The sequence below is a fragment of the Scyliorhinus torazame genome, chromosome 25 (assembly GCF_047496885.1).
Source record: "Scyliorhinus torazame isolate Kashiwa2021f chromosome 25, sScyTor2.1, whole genome shotgun sequence".
NCBI lineage: Eukaryota > Metazoa > Chordata > Chondrichthyes > Carcharhiniformes > Scyliorhinidae > Scyliorhinus > Scyliorhinus torazame.
This window is the reverse complement of record NC_092731.1, coordinates 6,983,322-7,003,076: the sequence shown is the minus strand read 5'-3', so window position 1 is coordinate 7,003,076 and position 19,755 is coordinate 6,983,322. Positions and strand designations below refer to the sequence as shown.

The window sequence follows — 19,755 nt, the reverse complement described above, 5'->3', positions numbered from 1 at the left end:
GGGTGTAGTGTTAATGAAATCAGTCCATAAGAGGGTCATTTAGGAGTCTGGTAACAGTGGGGAAGAAGCTGTTTTTGAATCTGTTTGTGCGTGTACTCAAACTTTTGTATCTCCTGCCCGATGGAAGAAGTTGGAAGAGTGAGTAAGCCGGGTGGGAGGGGTCTTTGATTATGCTGCCCGCTTTCCCCAGGCAGCGGGAGGTGTAGATGGAGTCAATGGATGGGAGGCAGGTTCGTGTGATGGACTGGGCGGTGTTCACGACTCTCTGAAGTTTCTTGCGGTCCTGGGCCGAGCAGTTGCCATACCAGGCGGTGATGCAGCCCGATAGGATGCTTTCTATGGTGCATCTGTAAAAGTTGGTAAGGGTTAATGTGCACATGCTGAATTTCCTTAGTTTCCTGAGGAAGTATAGGCGCTGTTGTGCTTTCTTAGTCATAGCGTCGACGTGGGTGGACCAGGACAGATTTTTGGAGATGTGTACCCTTAGGAATTTGAAACTGCTAACCATCTCCACCTCGGCCCCGTTGATGCTGACAGGGGTGTGTACAGTACTTTGCTTCCTGAAGTCAATGACCAACTTGCCGGTGCGGCATTCGCTCAGCGTTGCGCAGCCTGGGGGAGGGGGGGGGGGGGGGGGGTGGTGACAGCTATTTTATGCACAAGCCTCTGAAGTGGGCCTCGGACCCACAGTCGTCAGGCTCGGAGGTGAGAGCGCGACTCACTGGAACACAGCTAACGCTATCAGAGTTCATCAGGCTCCAGGCAGCTGAATGCGGGCCCACCAATAGTGGAGCGTTTAAAATCAGCGATGTGCAAGAGGGCAGAATTGGAATGATTCGTACTGTTATTTGAGAAATGCCTGCGCACTGGGCTCTTTGCAGCAGCGTGGCGGGAATAGCCAGCTGAGAGGGCTTCGGTTTAACATCTGTTCCAAAAGACCACACCTCCGACGGCGGTGCAGTGGTTAGCGCTGCCGCTCACCGCGCCTAGAACCTGGGTTCGATCCTGGCCCCGGGTCCCTGGCCGTGTGGAGTTTGCACATTCTCCCCGTGTCTGCGTGAATCTCACCCCCACAACCCAAAGATGTGCAGGCTAGGTGGATTGGCCTCGCTAAATTGTCCCTTAATTGGAAAACAAATGAATTGGGTACTCTAACTTTATATTTAAAAAAAGACTACGCCTCCAACAGAACAGGAACTCCATCAGATATTGGGATTGATCACAGAGTTCTGAAAGACCCAAGTCCATGATCCTTTCCTCAGTCTCTGTAACGTTGAGCTTCTCAACTCAGGTACACTGGTGAGGGGGGGTTATTCCTGTTCATGGCTGCTCAGCTGTGATGCTCTCCCAGTCAAATCCCCTTGAGAAACCTGCTTAAAGGCCCACTCCTGGGCAGGGTGCTGCCAACATTCAGGAAACCGGAGCTCAGCGCCTTCAGGGGAGACACCCAGAAGAGAGAGTCTGAGACCAGGACAAACAAAGCGGCTGGAAGACAGGAGTGGCTGGTTTGCTGCTTCACTTTAATAAGGAATCACAATTATACAGGAGAACTCGCAATGTTGAAATAAACCGAGACGTCTGATCAGACAGGACAAAAAGAGTGAGTAAACCCGCATCAAACAGCGTTCACCAGTCTGTGCACAGTGAGTGAAACATGAACCATTATATTGCCGGTGATATATTTTAATTAGCATACACGGTAAACCCGAACTTTAACTCACAGCAGATTATTGGGTGGCCTTCTTGCAAATTTTAGATTAATTCAAATCGCTTCAAACCGCACTTAATTTCTTTCCTTGTTTCTGGGCTCCATCCAGAAGGCGTAGCATTGATTACTCCACCGGTTTAGGATCATGGGGTGGTTGATGCAAATACAACAGAAGCACTGAAAGGGAAGCTGAAAAAAGATGTGAGGGAGAAGGGAATAGTGGGTTAGGTTGGCGTGGGGATGTGGAAAGCTGGACGAGCGGGCATGAACACAAGCATAGGCTGGTTGGGTAGAATGACCTCTTCCTGTGCCATGCACCTAGGGTGAGAAGAATCATAGAGTCCCGACAGTGCAGGAGGAGGCCATTCGGCCCATCAAGTCGGCACCGACCCTCTGACAGAGCACCCAGCCCAGGCCCACACATCCCCATCCTATCCCCACCTAACCCGTTGGACACCAAGGGACAATTTAGCACGGCCAATCCACCTACCCTGCACATGTTTGGACTGTGGGAGGAAGCCGGATGAAACCCACGGGGAGAACGTGCAAACTGCGCACAGAGTCCCGAATCATCCCGGGTCCCTGGCGCTATGAAGCAGCAGTGCTAACCACCGTGCCATGGGGAGACTCCAGGAATTGAAGATTAATCTCCAAGACAAGCAAATCCCTGGAGAATAAAGCATAGAAGAATTAAAAGGAAACAGAATTAGCTTTCAGCATTTGTTTATTAGTCATAAAGATATCAGAGACCAGCTTCGCAAAGGATCCGTGTTCCTTTAGAGAGTCCCAAAGGGTCAATATTTCCCCAAAACGGTCTCAGAGGGTCAACATTCTCTTCTATACGAGTTTCCCATGAGCCAAGAATACAATCATCTTTCATCCTCTGAACACAGACGGAGCGAAGGCTCTATTATTAGAGGCTTCTTTACAAGGTCTTCACCGATGTTCCCTCTTAGTTGCGCGGTCTCACAGCAACCTGACATTCCCCACACCAGGTGACCCTTTGTCAAAGCTCTCATCTCTCTGGTGTGTTACCGATCTTAATTGACTTGAAATGCTCTCTAACATAATTTTTCCACATCCTATTTTCTTTGAATAACTTTTACTTATTAAAGTAAAATCTCTATCAAAATATATTGGAGGTGAGGAAGAAAAACAGCAAAAATAAGATAAAAGTAGAACCCGAGGGATGCTGGAATTCTAAAATAAAAACCGAATACCAGAAATACTCGGCCGGTCTGGCAGCAACTGTGGAGAGAGAGAAAGCAATTGAGCGATAGAGAGGCTTGGGAAGCTAGGAGGGAAGACGTGACAGGTGACCATCGACCGGACGGTTGGAGGATGGGGATCGTTTACTGAATCCTCCAGGAGTACACCCAACTCGGAGGTGGTCCCCCCAATCTATTTGCCGTAGGGTGCCCTTACCCAGCTTCCTGATAGCACACACTTCCAGGCAGTCGTCTAGTTGGAGAGTTTGTGGGCCAGGGACAGAACCCACCCACCTCTCCCCAGGACAGAACAGAGCTAAAACTGCCAAATAAGGGGGGATCTTATTGAAACTTACAGGATATTGCGAAGCCCGGATAGAGTGGATGTGGAGAGGATGTTTCCACTTGTAGGAAAAGCTAGAACCAGAGGACACAATCTCAGACTGAAGGGAAGATCCTTTAAGACACAGATGAGGAGGAATTTCTTCAGCCAGAGGGTGGTGAATCTGTGGAACTCTTTGCCGCAGAAGGCTGTGGAGGCCAAATCACTGAGTGTCTTCAAGACAGAGATAGACAGGTTCTTGATTAATAAGGGGATCAGGGGTTATAGGGAGAAGGTAGGAGAATGGGGATGAGAAAAATATCTGCCCTGAATGAATGGTGGAGCAGAGTCGATGGGCCGAGTGGCCTAATTCTGCTCCTATGTCTTACGGTAACTGTGGTGAGCCGAAACATTCAGATTGCCGGTTCGTTTGGGCGTGAGCTGCAAGTGCCATTTCGACAACGCGTGAAAGGAGCTGACTTTATGAATTAGCACGTTCGGAGTTCAGGGATTGGTGGCCAGGCGTTCTGTAGGAATGATTACACATTGGATGAACTCCACACTCAGTTTCTCAATCCCTGCTCCTGACCACCCGATTCAGCCGTGTTAATCCATAAAATCCACACATGCACGCACGCACACACACACATATATATATAAAAAAGAAGTTTAAGTGTATAAAATTTCAATAACGCTCTTTATATACATCAGCTGGTCGGTTGGAAGGAAAATACTTTGCACCTTCTGCATGAGGGAGCGATTCAGTGGGTGACCCAGGTGAGAGGTGTGAAGAGAATGATTCTGGACAACTGAGGACTGGGCTCAGCCCATGCTGGGGAAACAGGCCTCCTCAACCTTGGGAGAAGGTGACTGACAGAGTCACAGGAATGGACAAGTTACTAAACAGCTAACCTTGGTCATTACCTCAAGGCTGGTTGAGGGGACTGGAAGGAAGGCCAAGGGATAAGAACGATTCAAGCTCATGTCACAAAGAGTCATCGACACTTGGAATGGTCTATGGTTGAGATAAAGTCCTCCGATTTATTTGGGGCTCATTAGATATTGCAATGGGGTCAACACTTACTGTGGAGTTTTTCTTTACGAGGGGGGGCAGTGAGGACCTTGGCCTGATACGCACAATGAAGTAAGTGTTGAAGTACTTTCTGATTAGCTCTGTCAAATATTGAGGCAATTGCAAAAGTGTGACAGGTGTTTGGTGTCATAGACATGTGACAGTGAGACATGAGCTAAACGCAATGGCTGTTACAGGAAAAGCAGATCATAGATTATCATAGAATTTACAGTGCAGGAGGAGGCCATTCGGCCCAGCGAGTCTGCACCGGCTCTTGGAAAGAGCACCCCACCCAAGGTCAACACCTCCACCCTATCCCCGTAACCCCACCCAACACGAAGGGCAATTTTGGACACTAAGGGCAATTTATCATGGCCAATCCACCTAACCTGCACATCTTTGGACTGTGGGAGGAAACCGGAGCACCCGGAGGAAACCCACGCAGACACGGGGAGAACGTGCAGATTCCTCACAGGCAGTGACCCAAGCCAGAATCGAACCTGGGACCCTGGAGCTGTGAAGCAGTTGTGCTATCAGTCCCTGAAACACTGGCCTTGCACGAAAAAGATTTACATTTCAACCCAGCTGGTGAAGGATTTAAGCAACGGTGTGCAACTCTGCAAAAGAGGTTGCTGAGGCTATGAGCCTGGAGAGAGGTCGGATCAGCACCAATTCTGAATAAATCAACGGAGGATGAACTCACTGACTAGCCAAATCAAATGTTTTTGCAGCTTATAGAATCCTCCATCAGTTTGGTTTAGCAGTAACTCAGTAATCTGCATTCCCCTACCCACCATCGCACCCCCCCCCCCCCCAACACACACACTCCTTCCTGTCTCCAGAAAACATAGTCTGCAATCAATGGGATTGTCAAACTCAAAATCAACACAATTGGCCCCAAGAAAGAAATTGTGTTTTCTTCTCGCCTACTAATCAGCAGACCCCACTTGCCTCCTCTTTGAAGGAGGGACAAGGTAACCTGGTAACTCACTGGGAAGTCCATGGCCATCTAGCTTAACCTCAATGAGATGACTCGCCAAGGCAAACTCTTCGTCATCCAGCATTCCATCCTTGTCAACATCTGAAAGTTTCCAGATCTTCCCCAGGACAGAGTTTGGCAGTTTGGTTGTGATCATCCAATTCTTGGCCTTGACTCCGTTGATCTTGCCATCTGTTGGTGACAGATTGTAGAAAATTTCGTCGTACTTTGGCTTGTCCTTTGTGACAACCCATTCATCATCCTCCCCTGCCTCAAAGAGCCCATCAATGATGCCTTCGATGAATGGACCATTGGAGGAACCGTCAAAAGCACCACCGTGAACCATCTGTTCTGGCATCTCCATCTCCTCCTGTCTCACCAAAGGCATGAGCTTGGCGACGTCAAACGTAAGCATGTGATCCAACTCCTCCATCATCTTGGGTTTGAGGGCGGGGAACTTTGTGAAGTCATGGACCCTGAGCTGTTCCTGTACAAAAGACAAACATTTGTTTAGATTAGTGTAGTGTTTTTCAAGCTTTTTTTCCGGGGACCCATTTTTACCAACCGACCAACCTTCAGGTCCCAACCCGGCCGACCTTCGCGGCCCACGCCGGCCGACCTTCATGATCCACTCCGGCCGACCTTTGCGGCCCACGCCGGCCGACCTGCGCAACCCACTATTTTCTCTTACCGTTGTTTGTTGCTGACAAAAATGGAAGAAATGGTTTTGGGTCCCTGTGGCCCCAATGGTCCCTCCGAACTTGGAAAAAAAAAAGAGGCTGCGACCATATTAAAAAAAAATGCAGCCGCACTGCGCATGCGCACCGATGATCGGGCACGCAGGCGCAGTGCGGCTGAATTTTTAAAATCTGTTCCTGGCCATTTTGAAGGCCACTCACTGCGGCATTATTAAAAGCCGGCTGCTGCGGCTATTGCGTGTAGATTTGAGCGATCGGGAGCGCCTCGACGGACGGCTCCGCGACCCTCCCAACACCCGCGGGTCGCGCCCCTGAGTTTGACAATGCCTGGATTAGTGTGAGTTCTGTATCTGGGAATACAGCAGAGTGTTTGTACGGGCTTTGAGCAGATCACCACCTTGACTGTATTGAGCAACACCCTTAATAGACCTCTCACCATGTTTTACAAGAATCCAGAGTGTGGCACCTCCACCTTTGCGGCAACAAAGAAATGTAACAGGAGAGAAAACTGGCAATGAGGATTGAGGCAGAAAGAAATCGCTGGAAAGAAAATTTTTGTTGACTAATTATGAGTCAGCATTGGGAGAATCTTGGCAAAACCTGGAGACAACTCCTTGCGTGAATTTTTTTTAAAATTTAGAGTACCCAATTCATTTTATCCAATTAAGGGGCAATTTAGCGTGGCCAATCCACCCAACCTGCACATCTTTGGGTTGTGGGGGCGAAACACACGCAAACACGGGGAGAATGTGCAAACTCCACACGGACAGTGACCCAGAGCCGGGATCGAACCCGGGACCTCGGTGCCGTGAGACTGCAGTGCTACCACTGCGCCACCGTGCTGCCCCTTGCGTGAATTTTAGAGGGACAATTATCTCTTAAACCGTTACTGATTACAGAAAGGTTCCTATTCCACTGCTGTAGTTAGATAGAAGGAGAAACCATTTTACAGTTAATAGTATCGTTCTTTTTTTAATATAAATTTAGAATACCCAATTCATTTTTTCCAATTAAGGGGCAATTTAGCGCGGCCAATCCACCCACCCTGCACATCTTTGGGTTGTGGGGGCGAAACCCACGCAGACACGGGGAGAATGTGCAAATTCCACACGGACAGTAACCCAGAGCTGGGATTGAACCTGGGACCTTGGCGCCGTGAGGCAGCAGTGCTAACCACTGCACCACAGTGCTTCCCCTTACATCACTTATCCTTTCAGATGCCCCTTCACCCACATCTTTGACCATCTGCGCTAATATCTCCCTATCTGGTTCCCTGTCTAATTTTCCTTTAGAAACTTCTGCCTTCAGATGCCTTATTGTTTTAAAGGTACTATATAAATGCAAGTTGTTTTATTATTGCTTTTGACGAACGCAGATACAGGTCTAAGCACCAGTGTAGGACATCATAGCAGAGCGGTTACATTACGGCACCAATATTCCCAGTAAGGTGATGGCTGCCTGACCTGGGTCAGGTACCAAATGGCAGAACAGCACCCGTACAATGGCTACCCCTTAACACAACGGGAATATTTCTCCTGAGCACAGTCAGAACAGGAGCACCGCTGCCGAAGCAAAATGCTGCAAAATCGGAACTAAAAGCAGAAGCTGGAGAAGCTCAGCGGGTCGGGCAGCATCTGTGGAGACAGAAACACAGAGTTAATGAGCGGGATCTTCTGGGCGGGACGGAGGAATGGTGAGGTTATTTTCGCACATGGCGTGTAGCCACCGTCTCTTCCCAGTTGCGGAGTGAAATGACACTAACCTGCATTTTCTCACACTCTGGGAAGTCTCCAGGAGAAATGTGATGCTCCAGCTGGATGTTTCGGAATATTTCTCCCAGTCTCGCTATCAATTGCTTCTTCTTGGTCTCCTTCCTGAAGACGGAAGGCATTTCTTTCTTCAGGTAGCTCATGATGTACGCATGGACCTAGAGCGAGAGACAAGAATGTCACATCAGAACAACGGCTGCCTGGAACTCCGCCTGTACAAGAGGCCAGACCCGCCGGCGGGTGGATGAAGCATGTGGACATGATTCAATCAGACAGCGAATCCACCCAGCTGGAATTGAGCCAGAGGAACCCCACCACCTGGAGGTTCCCCTGCAAGCCACCCACCACCCTGACTTGAAAATATATCACCGTTCCTTCACTGTTGCTGGGTCAAAATCCAGGAACTCCCTCCCTAACAGCACTGTGGGTCTACCTACACCACATGGATTGCAGCGGTTCAAGAAGGTGGCTCACCACCACCTCCTCAAGGGGCAATTAGGGATGGACAATGAATTGAACTGAAAATGAAAATCACTTATTGTCACAAGTAGACCTCAAATTAAGTTACTGTGAAAAGCCCCTAGTCGCCACATTCCGGCGCCTGTTCGGGGAGACTGGTACGGGAATTCTGGCTGAACCAGCGACTCCCACATCCTATAAATGAAGTTTTAATAAATCCCCTGTGTTAAATGTTTTAAAAATAAATTTAGAGTACCCAATCTTTTATATTTTTCCAATTAAGGGACAATTAAGCGTGGCCAATCCACCTACTCTGCACATCTTTGGGTTGTGGGGGTGAAACCCACGCAGACACGGGGAGAATGTGCAAACTCCACAGGGACAGTGACCCAGAGCCGGGATCGAACCCAGGACCTCAGCGCCGCAGTCCCAGTGCTAACCACTGCGCCACGTGCCGCCCTTGACCCTGTGTCAGATTAAGCGAATCAGACGTCCAGATCACCACTTGTAAATTAAGCCAAAGAGTTAGAAGGACCCACCAGTGTAGAGTAAAACCAGGCAGAGAGAAACTTGTTATTCGGTGATCTATTACGCTTAACATTTGGAAAGCATTAAGTCACTTCATCCTTGGATTTGTGAAGATTGAACAAACAGATCCAGGTGCAAATGATGATCTGGCTGGTTCATGCCTTATTCCTGTCATCGTTTGGAAATTTTCCCTTAATTGTCTCCGATTTGGAAAGTGCCTCTTTTCAAAGAGATACTTCCAAAGCTGCTGGGGATGAATATTGCCGAATGCCTTGGGTGACCATTCACCGGGTATCTAAACTTCCCCTTCCCCTCCCTCGGCCACATTTCCTGCACCATCATCACAAAGGCACTCTCATCTGATTTTCAATTCCAGGCATGGCGGAGGCACCGGCGACGGAACGTAGTATCAGAAAGAGGCCATTTGGCCCATCCAGCCTGTCGTACCAGTCAGTTAGTTCTTGGCTGATCGATACTTCCACTCCGTTTGGCAGATTTTGCTCCACATCCCGAGATGCCCTTTGTCCTTGACAGTCATGCCTCCAGCTGCCTTGACCCTAAATTTTGGAATTCCCTCCCTGAACCCTTTGACCTCTCTTTCCAAGAGCCTTTTTACGACGTACGCCTTTGTCAAGCTCTTTGGTCACCTGTCCTGGGGCTGGATTCTCTGGTGTGCCAGCCGGGTGCTGCTTGGCGGAGGCGATGGGATTCTGTACTCGGGAATCCGGCGAGCGGGAGAACACCTCCGGCGGGATCAGAGAATCCCAACAGCCGGAGAATTTCGGCCGCAATGTCTTTACAGGACTCGTTTTCCGTCTAATTCTGGGCTAATCCTCCCGCGAAGTGGCTTGCGCTATTTTCCCAGGTGGATTTAAATGCAATTGGAATGTTGTTGACGGAGCTGGCACGAGTCGGAGCCGGGTGATCACCTGAACCCGTTTCATCCGCCTTGGGGAAGTCAGAGGAATTTTCCCTTCCCGTCGCTCCCAACACAATATCTGGTTCTTCCAGGGGGTGACACGGCTCCTGGTGGGATGGGGGACGCTGTCTATCGTGACCCGCCCACACGGCATCACGTTTGTGGGGGTCAGGTGAGAACATTTCCTCTTTGTTGGTTTTTATATGAGTCTCGGTGTGTCACCCCCTGTGCAAAACTCAACCTCCCCCACAAAACGTAGCCGGGCTCCCCGTTCCCACTCCACCCAAATCCCACAGCAACCAACTCCAGGCAACAAATGAGCGAGAAGGCCATATGCCCCGCGTCTCTGGATTAATAGCCCAACGACAATACCACTGCCTTCCCCTGAGGTGAATAGTATCGGTGCATTTAAGCAGAAGCTAGGTAAACTTTTTTTAAAATAAATTTAGAGTGCCCAATTCATTTTTTCCAATTAAGGGGCAATTTAGCGTGGCCAATCCACCTACCCTGCACAGCTTTTGGGTTGTGGGGGCGAAACCCACGCAGACACAGGGAGAATGTGCAAACTCCACACGGACAGTGACCCAGAGCCAGGATCGAACCCGGGTCCTCGGCACCGTGAGGCAACAGTGCTAACCACTGCGCCGCCATGCCGCCCCATGCTAGGTAAAGATGAGGGAGTGCGGAATGAAGGATACGTTGACAGGGCGAAATGAAGGCTTGTGTGGACGACAAATACCAGCACGGACAAGCTGGGCCGAATGGCCTGTTTCCGCGTAATGCACAACACAGGAGTCTGGCCAAGAAAAGGTTCCGCATCCAGGTGTTTGATGAAGAGCTAACAAGTGTGTTGTAAAACCCAAATAATATCAATCACAGCAGAGATGGCAAACACATACTTTCAGGATGTTCGCTGTGAGGCTCGGATATATCGGGAGCTGCCTCACAGTTCAGATCGTCAGAGGCGATGCAGTGAGTGTAAATCAAGCCCTCAGAGAGATCCCAGATATTTCTGTGCTGCTTTCTTCAAAGCTTCTCGCTCTGTAACAAGGAAACACCCGCCTCTGCCTATTTGTTCTTCAAATACTTCACAATTGCTTTAATATTTCAACTCTCCCGGGCCTTTTCTAAAATAGCACCAGAGAAACAAAGACCAGTGACATTAAACAGGGCCCATCCTCCACCTCCACAACCAGAATGACCAACAGCCCAGACCCGGAGAGATCGCAGCCCTCAGTACTGACCCTCTGACAGTGCAGCACTCCCTCAGTACTGACCCTCTGATGGTGCGGCACTCCCTCAGTACTGACCCTCTGACAGTGCGGCACTCCCTCAGTACTGACCCTCTGACAGTGCGGCACTCCCTCAGTACTGACCCTCTGACAGTGTAGCACTCCCTCAGTACTGACCCTCTGACAGTGCGGCACTCCCTCAGTACTGACCCTCTGACAGTGCAGCACTCCCTCAGTACTGACCCTCTGACAGTGCAGCACTCCCTCAGTACTGACTTTCTGACAATGCAGCACTCCCTCAGTACTGACCCTCTGACAGTGCAGCACTCCCTCAGTACTGACCCTCTGACAGTGCAGCACTCCCTCAGTACTGACCCTCCGACAGTGCAGCACTCCCTCAGTACTGACCCTCTGACAGTGCAGCACTCCCTCAGTACTGACCCTCCGACAGTGCAGCACTCCCTCAGTACTGACCCTCTGACAGTGTAGCACTCCCTTAGAACTGCATCGGACAGTCAGCTGTGCTCCTGGGGTTTGAACCCATGACCTTCTGAGTGAGAGGTGACTGGGAGTCATGGCTGACAATTGTCCCGCCCTTGGCCAGCTTTGACTGGTTACTATTTAGCAGCTTTCTGTCTGCAAAGCCCTAACTTGTTAATGCTTTGTAACTGAACCAGTTAATACAGAGCCACTGGAGGAATCTGCCTTAGATTATACCTTTGGCATTTGAACAAAAATGTAGGAGCTCAGTGGAGCTATGAGCTACTCCTTCCAGCTGAATCACAGCCGCGTCAATGTACAAGAGAGACGATGCCAGCGTTTCTGATGTCTGTTAGCTGCTACTCTCTGTCCTTGTGTGATTTGACCAAAACAAGAATAACATGTATTTATATCGCTCATAAACACAGTAAAACATACCCAAGTGCTTCACACAAACCTCTTATCAGACAATACCTTACACCCAGCAAAGGAGGGAGCTGGGCTGCGAGGAGCTTAAAGAGCATCTTTATCGATGAGAGACACCGAGGGCATGAGGGAAGGAATTCCAGAGATTAGGGCCCCAGGCAGCTGGCGTGCCCAGGAACTGTGCCGCGATTAAAATTAGGGATGGACAAGTGGGATTTTTTTCTTATTTGTTCATGGGATGTGGGTGTTGCTTGTTAAGCCTGTAGCTGCTGACTACTGGGCCATTGGAGAGGGCATTTTAAGTGTTAACCACGTTGCTGTGGGTCTGGAGTCTCGTGTAGGCCAGACCAGGTAAGGACGGCAGATTTCCTTCCCTAAAGGGATCACTAGCGACCCAGATGGGTTTCGATTCACGGTCATCACTAGAGATCTAAATCCTTGCACATTCTCCCTGTGTCTGCGTGGGTCTCACCCCCACAACTCAAAGATGTGCAGGCTAGGTGGATTGGCCGCGCTAAATTGCCTCTTTAAAAAAAATGACTTTGAATTCCAGATTTTTATTTATTTATTTCAAATTCCACGCTATGCCGTGATGGAATTCGAACCCTGGTCTGCCGAGAATTATCTTGGGTCTCTGGATTACTTACCCAGGGACAATACCACCCCACCACCAGGCAGTTGGGGCAGGGCTAGGCCACGAGGGGTATAAAAACGAGGTTGAGAATTTTTATATGTGTGAGCGGGTTCACACAGGCGCAATGCGTGGCCATTTTGGTGGGGCACCTTACCCAGCTGACACCCAAGAAACTACCTTGGCACAAGTCTGACACGGGAACGATGGGCTGAATGGCCTCCAGCTCACGTCAGTCTTTCAGGAGAAGAATTCAAAGCTGCATTGAGACAGGGGAAGGACCGGCGGCAGACCTGACAGACGCTGCCAGACCTGCTGGGCTTACCCGGTCTGGCCCACACGTGACTCCAGACGCAGAGCCTCACAGACCACGCAGTTCAGGGGCACTTAGGAATGATTTGCTTTGTTTGGCCCCTTGTTCCACACTGTTCAATCACTGTTTGTCAATGTTCTCTGTCCATTATTCTTTTTGTCTACTATGTACGTACTGTGTACGTTCCCTCGGCCGCAGAAAAATACTTTTCACTTTACTTCAGTACATGTGACAATAAATCAAAATCAAATGGGCAACAAAAGCTGGTCCAGCGACGCCCATATTCTGTGAAAACCTTTTTTTTAAACATACCCTGTGGGCACCAGCTACAGACAGTGCCAATACTGCAGCCCTATTCCCCGCCTATTCCTCGGTCTTGCTCCATATAAATATCTCGGATCCTGAGTGACATTTTTTAATTTTTAAAAAATATTTTTATTCTCCTCCTTTCTCACGTTTTCTCCCGCATTTACACCCATCAACAATAATCAGCAAGAGATGTCAATCCCCATAACAATAACAACGATCCCATCCTCCCGCCAACCCCCAAACATCAGGCCACATGTTTACATAAACAAATGACAAAAAGGAATCAGGGATTACCCGTAGTCACCCTTAATCTACACAGCCCCCCCCACCCCCCCACCCATCCCTCCCACCAACTAATGTTCGATGTTATCCAGTTCTTGAAAGTGCATAATAAATAGTGCCCATGACTTGTAGAATCCCTACGAGCTTCCCCTCAATTCGAACTTAACCTTCTCAAGGGTCAAGTATTCCAACAGGTCCCCCCGCCACGCCAGGGCACTGGGTGGAGAGGCTGCTCTCCATCCCTGCAGGATCCGCCTTCGGGCGATCAACGAGGCGAAGGCTATGATATCTGCCTCCGCTCCCGTTTCCAACCCTGGCTGGTCCGACACCCCAAATATGAGGCGTGATTCTCCGACCCCCGCCGGTTGGGAGAATGGCCGTTGGCCGCCGTGAATCCCGCCCCCGCCGAAGTCTCCGGTACCGGAGATTGGGCGGGGGGCGAGAATCGGGCCGCGCCGGTTGGCGGGACCCCCCGCTCAATTCTCCGGCCCGGATGGGCCGAAGTCCCGGCCAGAAATTGCCTGTCCCGCCGGCGTAAATCAAAGCTGGTATTTACCGGCAGGACCAGGCGGCGTGGGCGGGCTCCGGGGTCCTGGGGGAGGCGCGGGGCGATCTGGCCCCGGGGGGTGCCCCCACGGTGGCCTGGCCCGCGATCGGGGCCCACCGATCCGCGGGCGGGCCTGTGCCGTGGGGGCACTCTTTCCCTTCCGCCTCCGCAACGGTCTCCACCATGGCGGAGGCGGAAGAGACTCTCCCCACTGCGCATGCGCGGGAAACTGTCGGCGGCCGCTGACGCTCCCGCGCATGCACCGCATTTCCGCGCCAGCTGGCGGGGCAACAAACGCCATTTCCGCCAGCTGGCGGGGCGGAAATCCCTCCGGCGTCGGCCTAGCCCCTCAATGTTGGGGCTCGGCCCCCAAAGATGCGGAGCATTCCGCACCTTTGGGCCGTCATGATGCCCGTCTGATTGGCGCCGTTTTTGGCGCCAGTTGGCGGACATCGCGCCGTTGGGGGAGAATTTTGCCCATGGCCTCCCGGGGACCCGGGTCCAGTTTCACACGCACCACCTTGGAAATTACTCTAAACACCTCCTTCCAGTACTCCCCTAGCTTTGGACAGGACCAAAACATATGAACGTGATTCGCGGGGGCCCCCCCCGCAACGCTCACTCACATCCTCTACTCCTTCAAAAAATTGGCTAATCCTCGCCCTCGTGAGGTAGGCTCTGTATACCACCTTCAGCTGTATCAGCCCCAACCTCGCGCATTCACTCTCCGGAGCACCTCACGCCAGACCCCCTCCTCTATAACCTCTCCCAGCTCTTCCTCCCACTTTGCTTTGATCCCTTCCAGTGGTGCCTTATCCTCTTCCAGAATAGCTCCGTACACCGCTGACACTGCCCCCTTCTCCAGTCCTCTTGTCGTCAACACCTCCTCCAGCAATGCGGAGGCCGGTTCCTCTGGGATGCTCTGTATCTCCTTCCTGGCAAAATCCCGAACCTGCATGTACCTAAACACTTCTCCCTGCTCCAGCCCATACTTCGCGATCCTGAGTGAAAATTAAATGAAAAAATGAAAATCACTTATTGTCACAAGTCGGCTTCAAATGAAGTTACTGTGAAAAGCCCCTAGTCGCCACATTCCGGCGCCTGTTCGGGGAGGCTGGTACGGGAATCGAACCGTGCTGCTGGCCTGCCTTGGCCTGCTTTAAAAGCCAGCGATTTAGCCCAGTGCTAAACAGCCACTGGAGTGAGATTCCAGTCTCGCTACTGCTCCCGTCAGGAGTTCGTTTTTCGACTCATGGCAAACACTCTCCTTTCAGTATCCGCCCATCCCAAGTACATCCCATTGGGTGTGAGTGAGCTTTGTTTGTGTGTGTGTGTCTCTGTATCCATGGATTATACAAAGATGAGATTTCCCGTTTGTCACTGTACCTGGGCACGTGGATAATCAGACAAGCAGCGAAAAGCAGCCTCTCTTTACCATAATCAGCCAGCGTTTACTTAACAGCCATTGGACGTCGCAGCTTCAAGGGGAACAACATCGAGACTAGCAGCAGAATAATAGTGTCACATCAAAATAATGTTGCTCTCCCGGGTGTCAGCTGTGAATCCGTGACTAATACACTGGCCTTAAGATAGAAAGTTGCGAATTCCGATCTCGTTGGCGCAGTGGATAGCACTGGGACTGCAGAGCTGAGGACCCGGGTTTGGATCCCGGCCCTAGCTCACTGTCCATGTGGAGTTTGCACATTCTCCCCATATCTGCGTGCGTTTCACCCCCACAACCCAAAGATGTGCAGGGTAGGTGGATTGGTCACACTAAATTGCTCCTTAATTGGAAAAAGAAAATTGGGTACTCTATATATAATTTTAAAAAGTACTGAGGGAGTGCTGCACTGCCAGAGGGTCAGTACTGAGGGAGTGCTGCACTGTCAGAGGGTCAGTACTGAGGGAGTGCTGCACTGTCAGAGGGTCAGTACTGAGGGAGTGCTGCACTGCCAGAGGGTCAGTACTGAGGGAGTGCTGCACTGTCAGAGGGTCAGTACTGAGGGAGTGCTGCACTGTCAGAGGGTCAGTACTGAGCGAGCGCCGCACTGTCAGAGGGTCAGTACTGAGGGAGTGCTGCACTGTCAAGAGGGTCAGTACGGAGGGAGTGCTGCATCATCAGAGGGTCAGTACTGAGGGAGCGCTGCATCATCAGAGGGTCAGTACTGAGGGAGCGCTGCACTGTCAGAGGGTCAGTACTGAGGGAATGCAGCACTGTCAGAGGGTCAGTACTGAGGGAGTGCTGCACTGTCAGAGGGTCAGTACTGAGGGAGTGCTGCAGTGTCAGAGGGTCAGTACTGAGGGAGTGCTGCACTGTCAGAGGGTCAGTACTGAGGGAGTGCCGCACTGTCAGAGGGTCAGTACTGAGGGAGTGCTGCACTGTCAGAGGGTCAGTACTGAGGGAGTGCTGCACTGTCAGAGGGTCAGTACTGAGGGAGTGCTGCAGTGTCAGAGGGTCAGTACTGAGGGAGTGCTGCACTGTCAGAGGGTCAGTACTGAGGGAGTGCCGCACTGTCAGAGGGTCAGTACTGAGGGAGTGCTGCACTATCAGAGGGTCAGTACCGAGGGAGTGCTGCACTGTCAGAGGGTCAGTACTGAGGGAGTGCCGCACTGTCAGAGGGTCAGTACTGAGGGAGTGCCGCACTGTCAGAGGGTCAGTACTGAGGGAGTGCCGCACTGTCAGAGGGTCAGTACTGAGGGAGCGCCGCACTGTCAGAGGGTCAGTACTGAGGGAGTGCTGCACTGTCAGAGGGTCAGTACTGAGGGAGTGCCGCACTGTCAGAGGGTCAGTACTGAGGGAGTGCTGCACTGTCAGAGGGTCAGTACTGAGGGAATGCCGCACTGTCAGAGGGTCAGTACTGAGGGAGTGCTGCACTGTCAGAGGGTCAGTACTGAGGGAGTGCTGCACTGTCAGAGGGTCAGTACTGAGGGAGTGCCGCACTGTCAGAGGGTCAGTACTGAGGGAGTGCTGCACTGTCAGAGGGTCAGTACTGAGGGAATGCCGCACTGTCAGAGGGTCAGTACTGAGGGAGTGCTGCACTGTCAGAGGGTCAGTACTGAGGGAGTGCTGCACTGTCAGAGGGTCAGTACTGAGGGAGTGCCGCACTGTCAGAGGGTCAGTACTGAGGTTCCCTTTGCCTATAAACCAAAAGAATTTGCCGCATACGGATGCGTTGATGATGAGTCCGATTGTTGTTTGTGGGAGATGGCTGTAACCGAGCTGATTAATTCCCTCCTGGGCAAACAGTGGCTACACCTCAAAAAGTGCATTATTTTCTGTAAAGCACTTTGGGACGTCCTGAGTGTGGGACAGGTGCTACACAAATGCAAACGTCTCTCTTTTTGTAAGGAATGTGGAAAGTTGAAACGAGATCAAGGACCTTTGGGATCCTGTCGGAGATTATCAGGTACGGGATCAGCTGTGGAGGCATTCTGGAAAACAAAGGTAATTGCAACTATGAAGGAGAGTTTTCCGGATCGCGATCGTGATTTAAACAGTCACACCCAGGCCACTAGTCACGCAGGAAACAAGTGGGAAAATAAACAAAGGGAACTGAAACGACAATCGCTTCCATTAAGGAGTGCGCCTGTTAAGAGAGCGGGAGGGATGTAATCTGTACAACAGATGCTCCCAGCCCCTGCTCGGCAGAGTTAAGGCAGCGAGGGAGGGGACCCTGTTATATCGGAGTTATCCCCATAGCTGCCGTCGACAGGCCAATGTATTTTTCAGTACGGAAAGTGTGTAAGGTGTTGTAGGACAAACAAGGCAAGGGAATACATGATAAACGGCAGGGCCTTAGGACTCAGTACTGACCCTCTGAGAGGGTGCTATGGGCGGTACGGTAGCACAGTGGTTAGCACAGTTGTTTCACAGCTACGGGGTCCCAGGTTCGATTCCCCGCCTGGGTCACTGTCTGTGCGGAGTCTGCACGTTCTCCCCGTGTGTGCGTGGGTTTCCTCCGGGTGCTCCGGTTTCCTCCCACAGTCCAAAGATGTGCAGGTTAGGTGGATTGGCCATGACAAATTGCCCCTTAGTGTCCAAAAAGGTTAAGTGGGGGTTACGGGGATTGGGTAGATACCTGGGCTTGAGTAGGGTGCTCTTTGTAACGGCCGGTGCAGACTCGATGGGCCCAATGGCCTCCTTTTTTCAAAATAAATTTAAAGTACCCAATTAATTTTTTCCAATTAAGTGCCAATTTAGCGTGGCCAATCCACCTGCCCTGCACATCTTTGGGTTGTGGGGGCGAAACCCACACAGACACGGGGAGAATGTGCAAACTCCACACGGACAGTGACCCAGAGCCGGGATCGAACCTGGGACCTTGGTGCCGTGAGGCAGCAATGCTAACCACTGTGCCACCATGATGCCCCTCCAATGCCCTCCTTGTGCACTGTAAATTCTATGACCTATGAAACACCGAGGATCAGAAGGACCTTGGTGTGCATGTACACCCGGCCCTTAAGGTAGCAGAGCAGGTGGATGCCTTGGTTAAGAAGGCGTATGGTATACTTGCCTTTATTAGCCGAGGCATAGAGTTTAAGAGCAGAGAGGTTATGCTGGAACTGTATAAAACATTAGTTAGGCCTGTCATGTGAGAGTGCCTTCAAGAAATGGGTGTTTTTATAGGATAACTGTAGTGGATGTACCTTTAAGAAATGGGTGTTTATTACTACAGTGATGTCAGAGTGTGGGTGGAGCTGAGCTCTGGCTCTGGTTTTTAGTTTCACTTTGAGAAAAGCTTGGGTGTGTCTGTGTTTTTTGGTTTTGTTTCAGTGTTGGAGCTGAAGCCAGACAGAGCAGGTGTAATGTTGTTCTCTCTGCCATGAAAAAACTATCTCTTGATCATTTGATGAATTCAGAGTGATAACTGTTCTCAGTAGTGAATTTAAACCTGATGTGCTTCTGTTAAAAGTTTTTTTTTGTCTTATGGATGTTAAAAGGAAAGTTTAAGGATTACTTAGTGTTGTATTCTTTGGGGGTTGTATTTGAATTGATGGTTGCTAAAATGTTCACTGTATGTTTTAAAAAAGGTTAACTTGAGTTCATAAACGTTGTTTTGTTTAAAAAAATACTTTTCCATTTCTGCTGTACCACACCTGTAGAGTGGGCCCTGTGCTCCCCATACCACAATCTAGTAAAAGTTGTGGGTCAGGTGAACTCCATGATACACTTTGGGGTTCTCTAAACCCTGGCCCATAACAAATTGAGGGCTCGTCCAGGATAAAGTCTATCTATTTGATTGGCTTAGTGAACTTAAAGACAGTGAGAGGTGAGCATAGTATGGTTGCTTTGCAGGTGCGTTTTTCATTTTAAGTAGGGAGTGTGTTGTGGACAATGGCTCTTTCAGAGGCTCTGAAGTTTTTGGGGGTGGGGACGGTCACACGCAGTATCTTACGGACAGAGACTAAAAACACGCTTTTAGAATTGGCAAAAACATTGCAGTTAACATTACCTGACAAAATGCAAAAAGATGAGGTAATTATGGCGCTGGCTAAGCATTTAAAATTGCCTGAGATACAGTTTGACTAATTGGAAATGGCAAAAATTCAATTACAAATTAAACAAATGAACCATGAGAAAGAATTAAAGCAGCTTGAATACGAAAGAGAGAGAGGGGAAAAAGAAAAGGAGAGAGAAGAAAGGAGAAAAGAAAGAATAGCCCTAGCAGAACAAAAAGAAAGAGAAAGGGAGATACAGATCAGGGAAAAAGATAAAGAGAGAGAGTTTGAACTTCAGCAAATGGCCATGAAACATGACAGTCAGTTAAATTTGGCAGACGTAAAGGTAAACATACAGTTGGATGACAGTGATGAGGATAGTGAGAAAGAGCGTCATAGTCAAAGGCTTGTTGGGGATCTACATGTCCGTTTGT

The 19,755-nt window shown here is 50.2% G+C and overlaps 1 protein-coding gene across 1 annotated transcript in view; it reads right to left on the bottom strand.

Annotated features, from left to right (window-relative positions):
* Positions 1 to 1,499: 1,499 nt before the first annotated feature.
* The window catches only part of LOC140402274 (EH domain-containing protein 2-like), a 61,428-nt gene continuing 43,172 nt past the window's right edge, over positions 1,500 to 19,755 (bottom strand). Inside the window, exons 4-5 of the mRNA XM_072489918.1 lie at positions 7,750 to 7,914; positions 1,500 to 5,776 (exon numbers count right to left, since the gene is read on the bottom strand). Of these exons, the coding sequence (XP_072346019.1) occupies positions 5,240 to 5,776; positions 7,750 to 7,914 (702 nt within the window). The 3' untranslated portion in view covers positions 1,500 to 5,239. The remainder of the gene's footprint in view (positions 5,777 to 7,749; positions 7,915 to 19,755) is intronic.